Source organism: Bos javanicus, chromosome 4 (assembly GCF_032452875.1).
Source record: "Bos javanicus breed banteng chromosome 4, ARS-OSU_banteng_1.0, whole genome shotgun sequence".
Lineage (NCBI taxonomy): Eukaryota > Metazoa > Chordata > Mammalia > Artiodactyla > Bovidae > Bos > Bos javanicus.
Window position 1 is genome coordinate 44,615,622 of NC_083871.1, and position 18,287 is coordinate 44,633,908.

At 37.0% G+C, this 18,287-nt stretch overlaps 1 protein-coding gene across 3 annotated transcripts in view; it reads left to right on the forward strand.

The window, feature by feature from the left end:
* Positions 1-264: 264 nt before the first annotated feature.
* FAM185A (family with sequence similarity 185 member A) overlaps positions 265-18,287 on the forward strand; it is a 91,773-nt gene continuing 73,750 nt past the window's right edge. For 2 of the 3 annotated variants that reach the window (XM_061413888.1, XM_061413889.1), the window contains exons 1-4: positions 265-964; positions 5,948-6,057; positions 10,703-10,795; positions 16,289-16,427. In XM_061413888.1, coding sequence (XP_061269872.1) covers positions 535-964; positions 5,948-6,057; positions 10,703-10,795; positions 16,289-16,427 — 772 coding nt within the window. In that variant the 5' untranslated portion in view covers positions 265-534. The remainder of the gene's footprint in view (positions 965-5,947; positions 6,058-10,702; positions 10,796-16,288; positions 16,428-18,287) is intronic. The other variant, XM_061413886.1, reaches the window with a different exon arrangement.

Genomic DNA, 18,287 nt, shown 5'->3' on the forward strand with positions numbered 1-18,287 from the left:
CAAGCAGTCTGGCCCATCTTTTGCTTTCCTCGCTTTCCATTGGCCAGTGGGTTCCTGTGTAGATTTTTTTTTTTTTTTCCTCCCCCGTCCCTCCAATGGCTAATGGGCTTGAGGGAAAAGCGCAGGCCTTCCGAGTTCTGTCCAATACCGGCCCTAACTACCCTTAGCATCCTGCGCATTGCCTTCTGGGAAATGTAGTTTCTTAGTTGTCCAAGCCCTTCAACATCTGGCCACTATTGGAACTACCTATCCCACCGGCCTTTGCGAAAGGGGCGGGAGTAGGCGAGGGGCTCTGGTCAGGATGGATACTTAGAACTGGATGGATACTTAGAACTTTAAAATTCCAATTTGCCGCCCAGACCCGTGTAGCTGACGTTTACATTGCTGAACGAAGTGAGCGGTCTTGCTGTTGCTTCAGCAAACCGTCTTATCAAGTGTCTCCCTTTTGGCTTGGTCAGCACAGCGGCAAGCCGACTGGACGTGGGGAGACTAACCTGAGGCTGAAGTAATCTGGGGGAGAAAGAGGGGCACGCCATGTTCCCCTTCTCGGGATGGGGGCTGGGCTGCCTCCGGCTCTGTCTGCTCAGAGTGTGGGCCGGCGAGGCCACCGGGCGCTGGGCCTGTGGGACATGTCAGTCCCGGCTGTACGGCTCAGGTGGGTCCCAGCCCGAGGTCTCTAGGTCTGACCCTGTGCGCGGGACTCTGAAGGAGTGGGCGCTGCTGGTGAGCCCTTTCGGCCGGCTGCGGGCGCGGCTCCCATGCCACCTGACCGTGAGGCCCCTGGACCCCCTCACCTACCCAGACGGCGACCGCGTGCTGGTCACAGTGAGCGGAGTGGAGGGCGGGGCGCGGGCCCTGGCCGGCCTGCAGGTGAACTACGACGAGGCGCAGAAGGAGGTGACCATCGTGGCTGATGTCATCGACCACCAGGCGTCCGTGGAAGTGAACGCGCCCCTGAAGTTTGGCAAGTGACTGTAAACCGGGTTTGGGTCCTGGGCACACCGTGTGAACTTCTGAAATTAAGCCGACGTGCATTTTTAATTTGTCCCTTTGGATGAGGCTTTTCAGCGTAATTTACTCTTGACCCCTTCAGAAGCTATGTCTTTTTTTTTTTTTTTTTCTGTTCTACTTTGGGTTTCTGAGTAGCAGTTAGGAATTACGTTTTCAGTTATAGCAATTTTATAAATCTAGTAGAAACGTGATTTGGAATAACCTAAGCCACAGAACATTTTTTTGTCCTATCCTCCTTTGACACTTTCTTCCTATTTGTGTTACTGCACTTTGTCCATAACAAACTGTTTTATTTTTCAGGGTTAAGGTATCTTGGTAATGCATTCAGTGGCATGGCAGGCCGTCCGCATTTCCACTTGCTCATGGCCTGGGGTCTGTTCCCGAAACAGCCATGCCTACAGTATGTTCCATCTAATCTGGACCAAGTGTTTGGTTTCTAATAGGCACCCGGCTTCTTACTGAAAACATCAGCATTCGTTTTGGCCTAACTAAATTTTCTGTGACTTGCAGGCTTTGAAGAAAAACACATAGTTAGATTGCCCCAGAAAGGTCAATTGATAATGGCTGCCAGATATGTTTTCTAGGTGTTTTGAGTTCCATGTTATTTCTCACATGGAAGCCACAGTTTCCGTGACACTTCTCTAGGAAAGTCTTCCCAGGTTCTCTGCCTTCCTAGGACTGAAGCAAGATACTTTTAATGATCATAATAGCAGATAACACTTCTAAGATAATCTTTTCTAATTACAATTGCACTATATTATAGACACCGTTTTTGTCACCATTTTCGATAAGAGAATTGAAATACAACAAGTTTGATGACCCCCCTAGTGGTAAAGAACCCACCTGTCAATGCAGGAAACTACAGACAGTGATTCAGTCCCCTGGGTGGGGAAGATCCCCTGGAGGAGGGCATGGCGACCCACTCCAGTACTCTTGGCTGGAGAATCCCATGGACAGAAGAGCCTGGTGGGCTACCATCCACAGTGTGGCAAAGAATTGGACATGACTGAAGCAACACAGCACAGCACAAGTTTTATATACTGAGTATTTATTATGGGTGAACAAGTAGAGGAGATCCATGCCCTCATGAAACTTAATTTCTAGTGGGATAGATAAAAAAATATGCCTGTTGTCTCTCAGATATAAGGTGGTGGAGCTGAGATTTGAACTGACTGAAGTCTGCTGAAAAACTATGCTTTATTGCTTCTCAACTTTTTTTTTTTTTTTTTAAACTAACCTAGATGAGTAAGAGACCCTGATCTCAAAATATAAAAGTCTACGGTGAGGAGGAAGATTTGCTAACACATTAGATAGTACAAAATAAACTGAATATTGAAATAGAGAAAAGCAAAATTTTATGGCAGCTCAGATAAAAATGAACTACCCAAACTTCATTATTTGTTGATTCCTCTTTTTAGAGCCAGAATCCCATTTCCAGTTTTACTGTTTCCATGTGTGTATTCCACAGGCCCCTCAAATCAACATAGTTCAGTTTTCTTCATACTCAACTAGTGTTCCTCCAGTTTGTCTATAACTGTTTCAGTGAAAGAGTGAGAATAGCATTCAATTCAGTCAGTTCAGTCGCTCAGTCGTGTCTGACTCTTTGCGACCGCATGAATAGCAGCATGCGAGGCCTCCCTGTCCATCACCAACTTCCGGAGTTCACTCAAACTCATATCCATCGAGTCGGTGATGCCATCCAGCCATCTCATCCTCTGTCATCCCCTTCTCCTCCTGCCTCCAATCCCTCCTAGCATCAGAGTCTTTTCCAGTGAGTCAACTCTTCACATGAGGTGTCCAAAGTATTGGAGTTTCGGCTTTAGCATCAGTCCTTCCAATGAACACCCAGGACTGATCTCCTTTAGGATGGACTAGTTAGACCTCCTTGCAGTCCAAGGGACTCTCAAGAGTCTTCTCCAACACCACAGTTTAAAAGTTCAATTCTTCGGTGCTCAGCTTTCTTCACAGTCCAACTCTCACATCCATACATGACTACTGGAAAAACCACAGCCTTGACTAGACGGACCTTTGTTGGCAAAGTAATGTCTCTGCTTTTGAATATGCTATCTAGGTTGGTCATAACTTTCTTCCAAGGAGTAAGCGTCTTTTAATTTTATGGCTGCAATCACCATCTGCAGTGATTTTGGAGCCCCCCAAAAATAAAGTCAGCCACTGTTTCCATTGTTTCCCCATCTGTTTGCCGTGAAGTGATGGGACCAGATGCCATGATCTTAGTTTTCTGAATGTTGAGCTTTACCCAACTTTTTCACTCTCCTCTTTCACTTTCATCAAGAGGCTCTTTAGTTCTTCTTCACTTTCTGCCCTAAGGGTGGTGTCATCTGCATATCCGAGGTTATTGATATTTCTCCTGGCAATCTTGATTCCAGCTTGTGCTTCTTCCAGCCCAGCGTTTCTCATGACGTACTCTGCATATAAGTTAAATAAGCAGGGAGACAATATACAGCCTTGACGTACTCCTTTTCCTATTTGGAACCAGTCTGTTGTTCCATGTCCAGTTCTAACTGTTGCTTCCTGACCTGCATATAGGTTTCTCAAGAGGTAGGTCAGGTGGTCTGGTATTCATATCTCTTTCAGAATTTTCCACAGTTTATTGTGATCAACACAGTCAAAGGCTTTGGCATAGTCAATAAAGCAGAAATAGATGTTTTTCTGGAACTCTCTTGTTTTTTCGATGATCCAGTGGATGTTGGGCAATTTGATATCTGGTTCTTCTGCCTTTTCTAAAACCAGCTTGAGCATCTGGAAGTTCACGGTTCACGTATTGCTGAAGCCTGGCTTGGGGAATTTTGAGCATTACTTTACTAGCGCGTGAGATGAGTGCAATTGTGCAGTAGTTTGAGCATTCTTTGGCATTGCCCTTCTTTGGGGTTGGAATGAAAACTGACCTTTTCCAGTCCTGTGGCCGCTGCTGAGTTTTCCAAATTTGCTGGCATATTGAGTGCAACACTTTTACAGCATCATCTTTCAGGATTTGGAATAGCTCAACTGGAATTCCATCACCTCCACTAGCTTTGTTTGTAGTGATGCTTTCTAAGGCCCACTTGACTTCACATTCCAGGATGTCTGGCTCTAGGTGAGTGATCACACCATTTTGATTATCTGGGTCTTGAAGCTGTTTTTTGTACAGTTCTTCTGTGTATTCTTGCCACCTCTTCTTAATATCTTCTACTTCTGTTAGGTCCATACCATTTCTGTCTTTTATCGAGCCCATCTTTGCATGAAATGTTCCCTTGGTATCTCTGATTTTCTTGAAGAGATCTCTAGTCTTTCCCATTCTGTTGTTTTCTCCTGTCTTTGCATTGATCACTGAGGAAGGCTTTCTTATCTCTCCTTGCTATTCTTTGGAACTCTGCATTCAGATGGGAATATCTTTCCTTTTCTCCTTTGCTTTTCGCTTCTCTTCTTTTCACAGCTATTTGTAAGGCCTCCTCAGACAGCCATTTTGCTTTTTTGCATTTCTTTTCCATGGGGATGGTCTTGATCCCTGTCTCCTGTACAATGTCACGAACCTCCGTCCATAGTTCATCAGGCACTCTGTCAGATCTAGTCCCTTAAATCTATTTCTCACTTCCACCACTACTCAATATCTATCCTTAACTCCTCTACCCACCTGTTGAGGGTAGAGTATATTTAGAATCTGTTTTCTTCTCTCCATTCCTATCTAAACTGCCTGAGATCAAGCCTTATGTTATAACACTACTTAATGGCTAAAACTGTGCCAGTTACATTTGCATCCTTGTAAATATGGGGTAAAATTGCCTTTTATGTTTTTTATATTAATCCAAATCAAAATATTGCCTTTATAGAGACTGCCATATACACAACTGTAGAAACTGATCTTTATACCATAACTACTAGCATTGTAGTGTTAGGCCCCAATACTTTGTGTTTGGAGCAACATTACTTCGCTGGTCTGGTTTAAGGGAAATCATCAATATTTGAATTAGGTATTAAGTACTGGTGTTTTAAATTTTTATACAGAGACATCTAAGTTTACATATGAAGTTGAGTTTAAGGTTAAAGTTGGGCTTCCCAGGTAGTGCAGTGGTAAAGAATCTCCCTGCCAGTGCAGGAGATGTAAGAGACTTGGGTTTAATCCCTGGGTGGAGAAGATCCCCAAGAGTTGGAAATGGCGGCCCACTCCAATATTCCCGTCTGGAGACTTCCATAGACAGAGAACCTGGTGGCCTGCACTACGTGGGGTTGCAAAGAGTCAGAAACGACCCAGTATGTACGCTACAATTTTCTAAACTTTTTTCAGGTATATTACTGTTATCCACAATTTTGAGGTTTTAATATTATTCAGTACTAAATTTTTCAGAGTTGTTCTACTCTTTATTACTTCAGATTACCTTGTGATATAGCTGCATGATAATATGAAAGGTTAGAGGTAGGATTTGAAAACCTTAGTCATGATCATGTACACTGATAAATTTCTCCTACGGTATGCTTTAAATTTGAGGGAGGTTTGAAAACAAATCTTTGCGCTTTAAAAGAGAATAATCTAACTGACTTATCCAGTTCACCATAATGATGTTAAGTTGCTGTATTCTTACTCAGATTTGTGTGTGTATTTTCTCAGTGGGAAAGAGGCTTCTATAATCTTTCCCAGGTGTGCCTATAAGAATCTGGAATCTTTGACCTCCTTTGTTTACCTCCTATGTTACTTCCTTTCTTTAGATGATAGAGGCCAGCAGAAATAACTGCTTTTTAAAAACTGGTAGAAAAAGGCTTTACATCTGGTCCTGCTGTGGTGGAGGTCCCTTAGCTTTAGAGGGAGATTACTAACAACTATGTTCTTTCCAGAATTCTGTAACGTTATGAACATGACTGAGGAACTGAATTTCTGCGGGATACTTAAATGCTTTGGAGCCATTAGCCATAGTAACTTGGTTTTTCTTTTTTTCATTTGTAGATTTGAATATCCAGTCATCAGGGTCTGGCTGTGTAAAGGTCCAAAATATTGAGTGTGATAATTGCAAAATTGAAACTGAGCAGGGGACTAGCATCTTACAGTCTGTTAAGGTATATTTATTTTTCTAATTTTGTTTTAATATTATTTTTTAAAACACTTTAAACTGTGAACCATGGTATCTAATGAAGGCTGTTATTCTGAACATCATTTACTGAAAATATTGAGTATCATTTATTCATCACTCAGAAATTCCTTGTAAAACTCTTGTTTTAAAATCAGTTTTGTTATGACACTGTAGAGGTTGTAGCAACTTTGAAGGTTTTCATAATATTACGTTTAGATTTCATTTCAAAGTGTACAGCAAAACTCATAATACATTCTTAGTATTCTTAGATCTTGCCAAGTTTAAGAAATTAAAGAATGATTTTCTTACATTTATTAAGGAGTAAGGAGAAGTCTTTAAACATTATAAATATGCTTAAAATATTAAGTTAATCAAAATTATAATGTACCAGGTAGCCCATTACTTAAGGATTAAGTAGGTATTTCACTAAACAACAAAAGCTTTATTTTGTGCTGTAACACTTTTATATTTAATTTTCTTAAAATCAAATTTGTCTCAGCTCTAAATGATTTCAAACGCATATTGATAAATTTAGCTTATTCTTACTGGTACTTCTTATATTTGCATATTCAAAACTCAATACTTTTGTGAACTTTGTTAGTATTGCTGAAGAGAAGTCAGTCATCTCTGCTTCATAATTGCAAAACATTTTCACTTTTAGTTTTATAAACACTAATTAGAATGATTAATTGGATGCATTAAATTTTTTTTACAGTATTTGTTTTGTTCCAACCACCTTTGTTTACACACCTGCCTTTGTCATCTGTTCACATGTGATCCTTTTCAATACATTTAGTTGCACAAATATCAAAAAAGATTACATACACTTTTGGAAAAATGAGATGGTTCTGGTTCTTGTTGTAAAAGATTGCACAATGCGGTTTTCATGTTGAATGACTAACTGAATGAAAATACCGTGGCTCCTTTTTGTTCTTATAAACGTATTGTTCATTCATCAATGCTTGAATTTCAGAACACTCATCTAGAATATCGTCCCCTGGAGACTCAGAGTCTTAGATTTTCAATTTCACAATCAAACTTAGAAACAACTATACTGCTGTCTTTGTCTTTGCAATCATCTTTTGACTCATCTGAAAATTCTGAGATATCTATTTTGTCAGTTTTTCTTTTTTCTATCTTTATGTGCATAACATGAAAAATGATTTCTCAGCTTTGGCACTATTGACATTTTGGGCTATGATAAATTTTTGTTGTCAGGGGCTGACCTATGCACTCTACGGTGTGTAGCAGTATTCCTAGCTTCTATAAACAAAGTGCTAAGAAACAGTCCTCATTTAGGACAATGAAAAATATCTCCACACATTGTCCTCCTCTGGGGGGCAAAATCACCTTTCGTTAAAAAACACCATTCAAAACTTCCCTCGTAGCTCAGTCTGTAAAGAATCCGCCTGCAATGCAGGAGACCCAGGTTCGATTCTTAGGTTGGGAAGATCCCCTGGAGAAGACAATGGCACCCCATTCCAGTATTCTTTCCTGGGAAATCCCATGGACAGATGGGCGGGCTACAGTACATGGGGTTGCAATAGTCGCACATAACTCAGCAACTAAACCACCACCACCAAACATCATCCAAAGCGAGTGTATCATTCTTCTGTTGTCTTATTCTTTTAGTCATTTTCTGTCAGAGTTAGGAATAATTGAAAAATTATATTGAAATAACTACTCAGATAATGAAGTAGCAAAATGTTTTGAGACATATGAAAAATAAGATTACTAAGATCCCATAATGTATTTTAGATTTACAAAGGAGCCCAGTGGACCATTACAGTAATTTTAAGATAGAATAATGTTTATCCGATTTAAAAAATTTGTATATCTTCTATTTATTTTTTTAGGATACCTCTTAAAAAGAATAAAAGTCATGATACATCAGTCCTACAAATAGAATGTGTTAGTTGCTCAGTTGTGTCGTACTCTTTGTGACCCCATGGACTGCAGCCCACCAGGCTCCTCTGTTCATGGAATTCTCCAGGCCAGAATATGGGTTTGGTTGCCATTGCCTTCTCCAGGGGATCTTACCCACCCAGGGATACAACCCAGGTCCCCCTCATTGCAGGCAGATTCTTTACCAACTGAGCCACCAGAGAAGCCCTCAAATAGAATAGTTCAAAAATATTCAAAAATTAAATTTGGGTCCACTGAATTTTAGTGATAGTTAGGAGAATTGAGTTGAGAGAATCATTCTTGAGATCTCAGAATTTAACTGACTTAAGTTCACAAATGGGAACACTTCATAAAATACCTGGTTTAAAGCTTTGAATACAGTATAATATTATTTCTAGTTAGTGATTGCCTTTAATGTAAGTTTCTCTTCCACTCATTTTAAGGATTTGAGATATATTTGATCTATGTAATAAGATGTTTATAGCAATATTAATAGCTACTGGTGGCTCAGTGGTAAAGAATCTGCCTGTTAATGCAGGAGACATGGAAGATATAGATTCCGATCCCTGGGTTGGGAATATCCCCTGGAGGAGGAAATGGCAACCAACTCCAATATTCTTGCCTGGGAAATCTCAAGGACAGAGGAGTCTGGTGGGCTACAGTCCATGGGGTCTCCAAAGAGTCATATACAACTTAGTGACTGAACAACAATAAGCAACAAAACTGTCTACTGAGTTCTTATTATATATCCAGAAACTTAGCTAAGCCTTCATTTATTCCATAAATTGTCTCCTTTTTACCAAGGAAGAAACTGTCAGATACAGAGACCGAGGAACTCATTTAGGTTCCCACAGTTAATACATAGAGCTAAGGTTTGAACTTGGGTCTTTCTGCATTCCAAGCTTATGCTGTTTTCACCTTTCTTTATTGTCCAAGCAAAATGTCTAGCAGTAGTACATTTTTTCAGCATAATTAGGGAATAAATAAGTAAACTTTTCAAGCAATAGTCTCTTACCTCATTGAATGCCACACATTTGCATTTTCTTAAATGCAGTAATAATAGTTTATATTATACTAAATAGCTTCTGACTTATTTAAACATTTTAACTTTCATATTAGTTTTGAGCTTTAGACTTCTTTGAAAATAGGATGATTATTTACTTGGAAAAAATATACATGTATATGAAATTTTGCTTACAATTTCATAAGTTTTGCAGACTCTAGAATCTCATGTAAGTTTGGTTAAGAACTCTTGTTGTTCAGCCCTGTCTGACTCTGTGACCCCATGGACTGCAGCATGCCAGGCCTCCCTGTCCTTCAGTTATTTTGGAGATGTTCTTTTTTAAAGCTCATGAATTACTTGTCTGCTTGATAAAGACTGTATTATTAAATACAATTGGACTTCTGACTCATGTTTCTATGGGCATGAAGTAGTCTACCATGCTGTAATATAAATGAACTTTTTAAGAGGGGTTCATTTTGCCCTTTTTACTGAATTTTTTGAATTTCATCCCTGGGCTGTTTTATCTAAAGTTTTACTGTTGTTTTTTTTTTTTCCCTCTGAGTAAGCAACCAGAAGGTATATGATTGTTTTGAACTTTTTCCCCTACTTTTTAGATACTTTTCTGTTGTTGCTGGTTGTGATATTGATGGGTTTGCTTTTGCTATCTTTCATTCTCTGATATTTACGTGTTCTTTTTCTCTTTATACTTGTGGTAGAACTGAAGACTTACACAGATATTAAGGTGAAGAAAGGTACTCTGAAAAATAGATCGAACCATCTAATAGCTCACACACAACTATGAAAAATAGATCGAACCATCTAATAGCTCACACACAACTATAGTTTAGTTTTATTTGTGTCCAAGTTTATTTTTCATTTGCGTGGGTGACTCATTTCTATTCATTTACTGTAGGTTCCTTTCATCTTCTGGCTCTGTCATCTATTAAAGCCTTATTGTAATATACACTCACCTGATGGAAGGGGCAGAGCACAGAGAAGGCACATCAGTTCTTCTAAAAGCACAAGCCTGGGTATTAAACATAGTATTTCTACGTATATTTTATTGGCAAGAACTTAGAAGCACCTAGGTGGTGCTAGTGGTAAAGGACCTCGCCTTCCAGTGCAGGAGGTGTAAGTTTAATTCTGTTAGTTTATAATTTACTGTTTTCCAGTATATCACCTGATAAAGTTGTTTAACCTTTCTGATTCTTGAATTACTTTCTCTGTAAAATGGGGAAACACATAATATGCATCACTCTGAGTTGTGAGAATTAAATGTTAGTTTGTGTAAAGTAGCGAACACTGTTATTGATGCAAAGAGAATGCCAAGTCATAGATGTTACTGTTATTAATAATATGCACGTTAATAATGATGAACAGTAACATTGATTATTGTTATCATCTTTATCATTTATGTTTAGTTAGCCAGTCACAGTGATCTTTGATTCCCACCCCTTTCTTCGGTTAAGCTACTGAAACTCCTGAGTATCTTTTTTTCCCTTTAGTCCAAACAGCTTTATTTAATCCCTGTAACAGCAGTTGACATTCTTTTCTCACAGATGTTATTATTCAAAGCAGTACATTTCTATTTCATTCCTAGTTCCTCTGTTACTGCTTTATTATTATTATTTTAAAAGAAATGTATAAAATGTTGAATATTTATTAGTGTAAGTCAAATTTATGCTCTCTTTTTCTATATGTGTATTTTGTATTTGTCTTTCAGAGTCAAAAATTACATGTCCAAACAACAGGAGGCAAAGTGATCTGCCTGGGAACGGTTTATGGAAATATAGATATCCATGCATCAGATAAAAGTGTGAGATTGAAATTTTCATTTTTAATAGTTGTAGTTTTGTCTCAGGTTGGCTCACATAGAGGGTAGATTCTACAAAATTTGTGGTATAACTTCCCCTTTTTAATTCATTTTAGTTTATTAGTAAGTTTAAGTTTGAAATAGAGATGATTAAATATTATACAATTTAATTTTAAATTTGTGTTTTAAAACTTTTGTTATTAGTTCCTTATTTGGAATCAGTAATATCTTTAAATATTTAGTATTTGTTTAAAAATTTTTTTAAGTGAAGTAGAGTTCATTTACAGTATTGTGGTAATTTCTGCTATATAGCAAAGTGATTCAGTTATATACACATATGCATTCTTTTTTATATTCTTTCCATTATGGTTTATCCCAGGGTGTTGAATATAGTTCACTGTGCTGTACAGTAGGATCTTACTGTTTATCCATTCTATGTGTAATAGTTTGTGTCTAACCCCAAACTCCCAGTGCCTTCTTCCCAAATATTTAATATTTAATTCTGATTCTGAAGAGAGTTTTTTTTTTGATCATGGGTTAAAATTATTCATTAAGTAATACTATGAAGAAGTGAAGTGAAGTGAAAGTTGCTCAGTTGTGCCCGACTCTTTGTGACCCCCATGGACGATACAGTCCATGGAATTCTCTAGGCCAGAATACTGGAGTGGTAACCTTTCCCTTCTCCAGGGGATCTTCCCAACCCAGGGATTGAACCCAGGTCTCCCACATTGCGGGCGGATTCTTTTACCAGCTGAGCCACAAGGGAAGCCCCAAGTAGTACTATAATTGGAATTAAATTTTTCTTAGTGTTAGGTTTATTTGAGTATTTTTTTTTACCCAATACCTGTTTATTTTGCCTTTAGGCAATTGAAGGATGAGTTTCAAAACTCAACTTTCTTCAGTATTTTCCACAAGATGGCGCCATTAGATAGCATTACTGTGTTCCAAACACTTTTATTAGCCATAGGAATTTTCATTTTTATAAGACCGTTTGCATTTTTCATTCAACTTTTGTTGCTTTCTGTGGTTTAACATAGTATTAAGAATAAAGGTATGATTTTGAAGTATAAATTGTCAACAATTTTTCAGCACAGTCAATAATATATTTAATCTTTTAGAAAGGTGTAAGCCACCTTTTGGGCTTCCCAAGTGACAGAAGTGGTAAAAACCCCGCTGCCAATGCAGGAAACATGAGAGACTCCAGTTTCGTCCCTGGGTCAGGAAGATCCCCTGGAGGAGGGCATGGCAACCCACTTCAGTATTCTTGCCTGGAGAGCCCCATGCCCCTGCAGGGCATAGCAACCCTCTCCAGTATTCTTGCCAGGAGAGCCTAGTGGTCTGCAATCAGTGGGGTCGCAGAGAGTCAGACACGACTGAAGTGACTTAGCACACAGGCACAAGCCATCTTTTGGGGCTTCCGTGGTGGCTGAGCAGTAAAGAATCCACTTGCAATACAGGAGACGAAAGAAACACAGATTCAATTCCTGGGTCAGGAAGATCCCCTGGAATACAAACTGGCAACCCACTCCAGTATTTCACCTGGAAAATTCCATGGACAGGGGAGCATCGCAAGTTACAGTCCATGGGGTTGCAAAGAGTCAGTCATGACTGAGCACACAAGCCATCTTTTATTTTACACTTAGATAATTTGCATGGCTCTTTCGTCATAAATTTCTTCAGTTCCATACTCAACTATATCCTCAGATGATTGGTAGAGAGGAACTGGAATCCTATATGTAGATTATTGTTGGCATAATTAAACAAGGCAGGTTATCACACTAATTATTATACCTTTTTATTTTCATAGCCTTTTCCTTAGAACCTGTGGGAGACTGTTTAAACCGAAACATTTAAATGTATCTTTTTAAAAAGTGTTGAAAGACACTGCCTGGCTTTATGTGGCAGTTGTTTTGAGATGGCATTTAGCTTCACCTCTCTGATTGTGGTCTTGGAGGTACAAAAGGGAAATTGGACAGCTGCAGTTGTAGAATAGTACACACTGATGTTCAGATGTACCTATCAAAGATTTAAATCATCATAATTATTTACTATTTTTAATATTTTGGCCACTGTTTCCACTCATCATTTATCTTTTCTGTCAACTTTCATGGTCTATTGAATATTCGTTTATTCCTACTTTCTGTTTTTTTTTTTGTTTGTTTGTTTCCTGCCTAACTGAGTTTTGTGTTGTGCTAACAAATTTATTTTGATATTTCTTTTAGTTTATATTATGCATAATGTTAATTTTTAATACATATTTCTAAGTTTGTGGGGCTTTATATAAAAAATGCTTATAAAATATATTAACTTTTAATATACAGCTTTCATGGAAATGTTTTGGATATTTGAGAGGTAGCATACTGAATTGGTTAAGAGCACAAAATTGAGCATCAGTGTACTTGGGTTTGAATCCTGGCACAGCCACTAACTAAGCTCTTTACTTTCAGATTAGTTATTTAACCTCTATGTATTTTGGTTTTCTGGAAAATGGAATAATAATAACGGTGTTAACTCAGATGGTTGTCATGAGGATTAAATGAGTTAAAACATAATATAGATAAAGTACTTAATACGGTGTCTGGCATAGCTAACTCTGTTGTAGTGTTGATGACAATGATGTTGATAGAGGTAAATGAAACACAGGAAAGATAATTTGACAAGTCCCAAGCCTCATGCATTAGAGAAGGAAATGGCAACCCACTCCAGTGTTCTTGCCTGGAGAATCCCAGGGATGGGGGAACCTGGTGGGCTGCCGTCTATGGGGTCACACAGAGTTGGACACGACTGAAGCGACAGTAGCAGCAGCAAACCTCCCAGTTAACTTGACTGAGACTCTTTCATTATTCACAACATAGGGATGGTGATTTTTTTGTTTTTCCTGAAGAAGATTGTGAGAATCAAGTGAGCATAATAAATACTCTGTTGTATTCTATATGTATCATTTTATATGAAATGGCTATTTTTAAATTGTATTGTTAATTTCAGTATCCTAAGTTTGATACAGAGAAGGTAGAAATCCATTTTATCTGATTGTTGAATGAACTGATGATATAGTTATCATTTGACCTTCCTTTCTTAGTTTGGACTACAAGGCCACAATTTTCCCTTAAAACTTCATTTTAATTTGATAATGTTTATTTATAATAACTAGACTTTATGAGAAAAAGTTCTTTTTGTGTAGGAAGGCAGATTAATTTATAGCAATATCTAAGAAAGGTATTTTTGAGTCTGCTTTTTGTTCTTTTTTTAAATAGCTCCTTTTCTCAACAAGCAAGCTGTGCAGTTTAAATGAGTCTATTTTTTACCCTTTGTGCTATTTCCATTAATATAAATCAGACCATCAATATTTAAACTATGGTGCCCTAAGTTTAATTGTTCCAGTTAGTATCTGATACAATGCATTATATATGCCCCTCAGTGAATTTTCTATTTCTTTAAAGTAATTTTATTGATTGATTGGTTAAAATAGTTATATTATTGTGGCGAGAGTTGTATTTTTGCTTGCTTTCATTTGCTTTGAGGATTTTTTTTAGCTTCCTACAGGGTAAAATATTTAGTGTTTAATGAACAAAGTCAATTTTTAGCTTTTTCTAGTAAAAAGCTTTTTCTAGCTTCTTCTAGTAAATTTTAGCTTTTTTAGTAAATTTTTCATATATTTTTTTTAATACATAAGGAATGTCTTAAAGGCTTTATTTGATTGTGAGGAGAGTCTAATCAAAAGTTCCTCCTTTGCCAATTCAATTAAGTTTCTAATATTCTTTCAATATTTATCTTTTGGTATTCCCTAAAACAGCCTCACTGTTTATAAAAAGCTAGAGTATTCATACTTGTCTGCTTTATGGAAATACTCGGAGAATTTGAAGCTATGCATAAAGCAACTTTTCATAAAGAAAGTTTTTAGGTAAAGAATAATTTTTTTAGAAATATTAAACTTTTATTGTTACACTGAAGAATGCAAAGCATGTGTATCCTCACAAATATGAATGTATGTAAAATATCTGTCCTTTGACAGATTTATCGAAACTAGATTTAAAGTAAACCTGTGAATCCATAATTAGTGGAAAAGAAACTGTAGTAGATAAGAAGTAATTGGGTGTATTTAATATATCTAATAAAAGTCCATTAAAAAGGAAAATTTTATACTTCATATCCAGATGGCAAAGTAATTCTAGTGTACTTACCATAACAACCTCTAGGTACTTTTATTTCTCTTTTCATATTTTAGTATTCTTGAAACTCAATTCTTATTAGATAATATTTTGCACTCAACAGTTTTTGAAGGAAGTGTTAAGACTGAATAATACTGATGCCAATGTGTTGAGAAACAAAGATGTTCTGTCTTTAAATACCTCAGTGTAATGCTTGAATCTGACCCTGGGCAAAACTGTGGCATGCCTTCCTGGTGATTTAGTTTTTATGTCAGCAATTTTATATTAGCAATCACTTTATATTTGTAAAATATTTGCTTAAAATACTATAAAGATAATCTGGAGTTCTTAATTAGATATCTTCATTAATTAGATATCTTCATTTTACATTGTGCTCAGTATTTGAGACATAAATGCATACTAAATTTTGTTAGGGAAGCTTAGACATAAATATAAAAGTATTTCCATTTTGCTCAATGTAAAACTACTGACATTCTATGTAAAGGGGAAAAATTCTAGAAATAATAGTTTATTTACTGCATTAACAGATGAGAGGAGAAAAATCATATGATAGTCCAATAAAGTCAGATAAGGTATATGCTAAAATTTAAAACCCATTCATGATTTAAACAGCAACAACAACAAAACAGATATGAAATAAAAGGGAACTTCCTTAGTCTTAACAAAAAGGGATCTAGAAGATCTCTATAGCAAACATCATACTTAATGACGCAGTGTTGTAAGCTTTCCCTCTGAGAACAGGAATTAGATAAGGATGCTTACTTGTAACGTCATCACTTCTATTCACTGTTGAATTGAAGGCCTGAGCTGAATAAGCCAAGAAAGAGCAAGAAAAAAAATATGAGGATTGGAAAGGAAGAAATGAAACTATCATTTGTAAACAATATAATTATGCATATAGAAAAATTATTTAAATTCAGGTAAGTTATTAGAATTGAGTTTAGTGAGGTTTGGATTTAAGGTCAAATACAAAAGCCAATTAAGATGAAATGATGTTTAAAAATGCCAAAAAAAAAAAATGCCTTTTATAATGATATTTAGAAAACATAAAATATATGAATAAATTTAACAAAATATGAAGAACTCTACATAGAAGATATAAAACATTATTAGGAAGAAAGTAAAGATCTAAATAAATGAAGGAATATAATGGATCTGTTCCATAGAGAATACACTGTTGCTCATAATCATGTAATTAGAGCTGGGGAGTTGAAGTCAATAAGTTGATTGCATGCTGTACATATTAGTTGCTCACGAATTCTGTTGGTACCATTTTCACTTTTTATTAGCCTTCATTTTATACTGATTTGAATCTTTCTCTTACTAGACTGTGACTGTAGATAAACTACAGGGAAGTTCTGTTAATATATCTACTGAAGATGGTTTGCTGAAAGTCAAGTATCTTTATACAGAATCATCGTTTCTGTCTTCTGCTGCTGGGGATATTACATTAGGAAGTGTTCATGGTAAGATGACAAAGGCCTAATACATCTTAGATATGCCATGTAACAAATTTTAAGAGATTACTCTATTTCTTTGTAGTTGAAGGAGGATCTGCAAATTAGGAAGGTGTCCCTCTAAATAATTACAAACTAATCGTCTTTAAAAACCCACAAAATAAAGTGACTCATAATGTACTGAATTTTATTTTGTCAAGAAATTGAATATCATGTTGTTATACATGAAGCTAAAAATAATTCTGATTTTTAATGCATTTCCTTGTAGAATGGAACAAACAACAAAGAAATGTGTGCAGGACTATTCAGAGGAAAGCATGATGAAGTGAAAGCAGTGTTAAAAAATAAAGATGGGTTCTGAGTGTTTTATGTTATGATAGGAAAGCTAAGGATGAAATAAATTAAACATTTGTTTGAGACATTATAGCAATTCAGTGATACTAATTTTGGCTAAAATACTTTAGTGTGTACTAGCACCAGGTCCTCTCAGTGCCCTGCCATTTTCGGTGTTCTTTAACTAAATACAATCTTACAACTTTCAAAACATGTCTCTGCAGTTAAATAATGTTACTTAGTTAACTTTTGTGTTATTGAAAGAAAAGAAGAGAACATAATGGTGATGTAATATGGCAGCCATGAAATTAAAAGACGCTTACTCCTTGGAAGGAAAGTTATGACCAACCTAGACAGCATATTCAAAAGCAGAGACATTACTTTGCCAACAAAGGTCCATCTAGTTAAGGCTATGGTTTTTCCAGTGGTCATGTATGGATGTGAGAGTTGGACTGTGAAGAAAGCTGAGCTCGGAAGAATTGATGCTTTTGAACTGTGGTGTTGGAGGACTCTTGAGAGTCCCTTGGACTGCAAGGAGACCCAACCAGTCCATTCTAAAGGAGATCGGTCCTGAGTGTTCTTTGGAAGGAATGATGCTAAAGCTGAAAGTCCAGTACTTTGGCCACCTCATGCGAAGAGTTGACTCATTGGAGAAGACCCTGATGCTGGGAGGGATTGGGGGCAGGAGGAGAAGGGAATGACAGGAGGAGAAGGGAATGACAGAAGGGAATGACAGTGGATGGCATCACTGACTTGATGGACGTGAGTCTGAGTGGACTCTGGGAGTTGGTGATGGACAGGGAGGCCTGGCGTGCTGCGATTCATGGGGTGGCAAAGAGTCAGACACAACTGAGCGACTGAACTGAATATGGCAGAGGGCATGTTGGTATTTAGTGTCACTCAGCATGCTTTTTAATTTCCACATAGCGGATGATTTAAGTCCAGGCATGTTTTCTGAAATATATATAGATATTAATAGAATTAAGAATCTCTTATCCTGGCAGGTAGTGTATACACATATGCTGAATGCCTTTAGGACCATTTTCCAGGAGTTATAAACAAACTTTTGCTGTACGTAGTCCATACTCATTTAACTTCTATAGGAAAGCTAAATATTGTTGTCTATATACTTTGGTGAAACTTCCAGATTTTCATAATCAACATGGATTATTAAGTAGTATTAGAAAACCTGACTAGTGCTAACCATGCTGTATAGTAAACTGGCAAGTAGTCTTACAGTTAAAAAGAAAACTAAAAAAATGAGAACTTAAATGCTTGAAATAATTATTGAACCTCAATTTCATAGTTAAACCTTGTCAATAATTCTTGTAGGCTTAAAGCATTATTTGAGACCAGAGTAACTTGTGTCCAGTAGAGCTGAACCTAAATAAAGCAAATAGTTTTCTTACTTATTCATCAGGGTTTTTTTTTTTTTTTTTCACTCAGTTATGCCTTCACTAGTTCTGGTACTTTGTAACTCCATATTTGAACAATGACTTATATGTAAGCATTGCATTTCTAACTGTCAATTGTAAC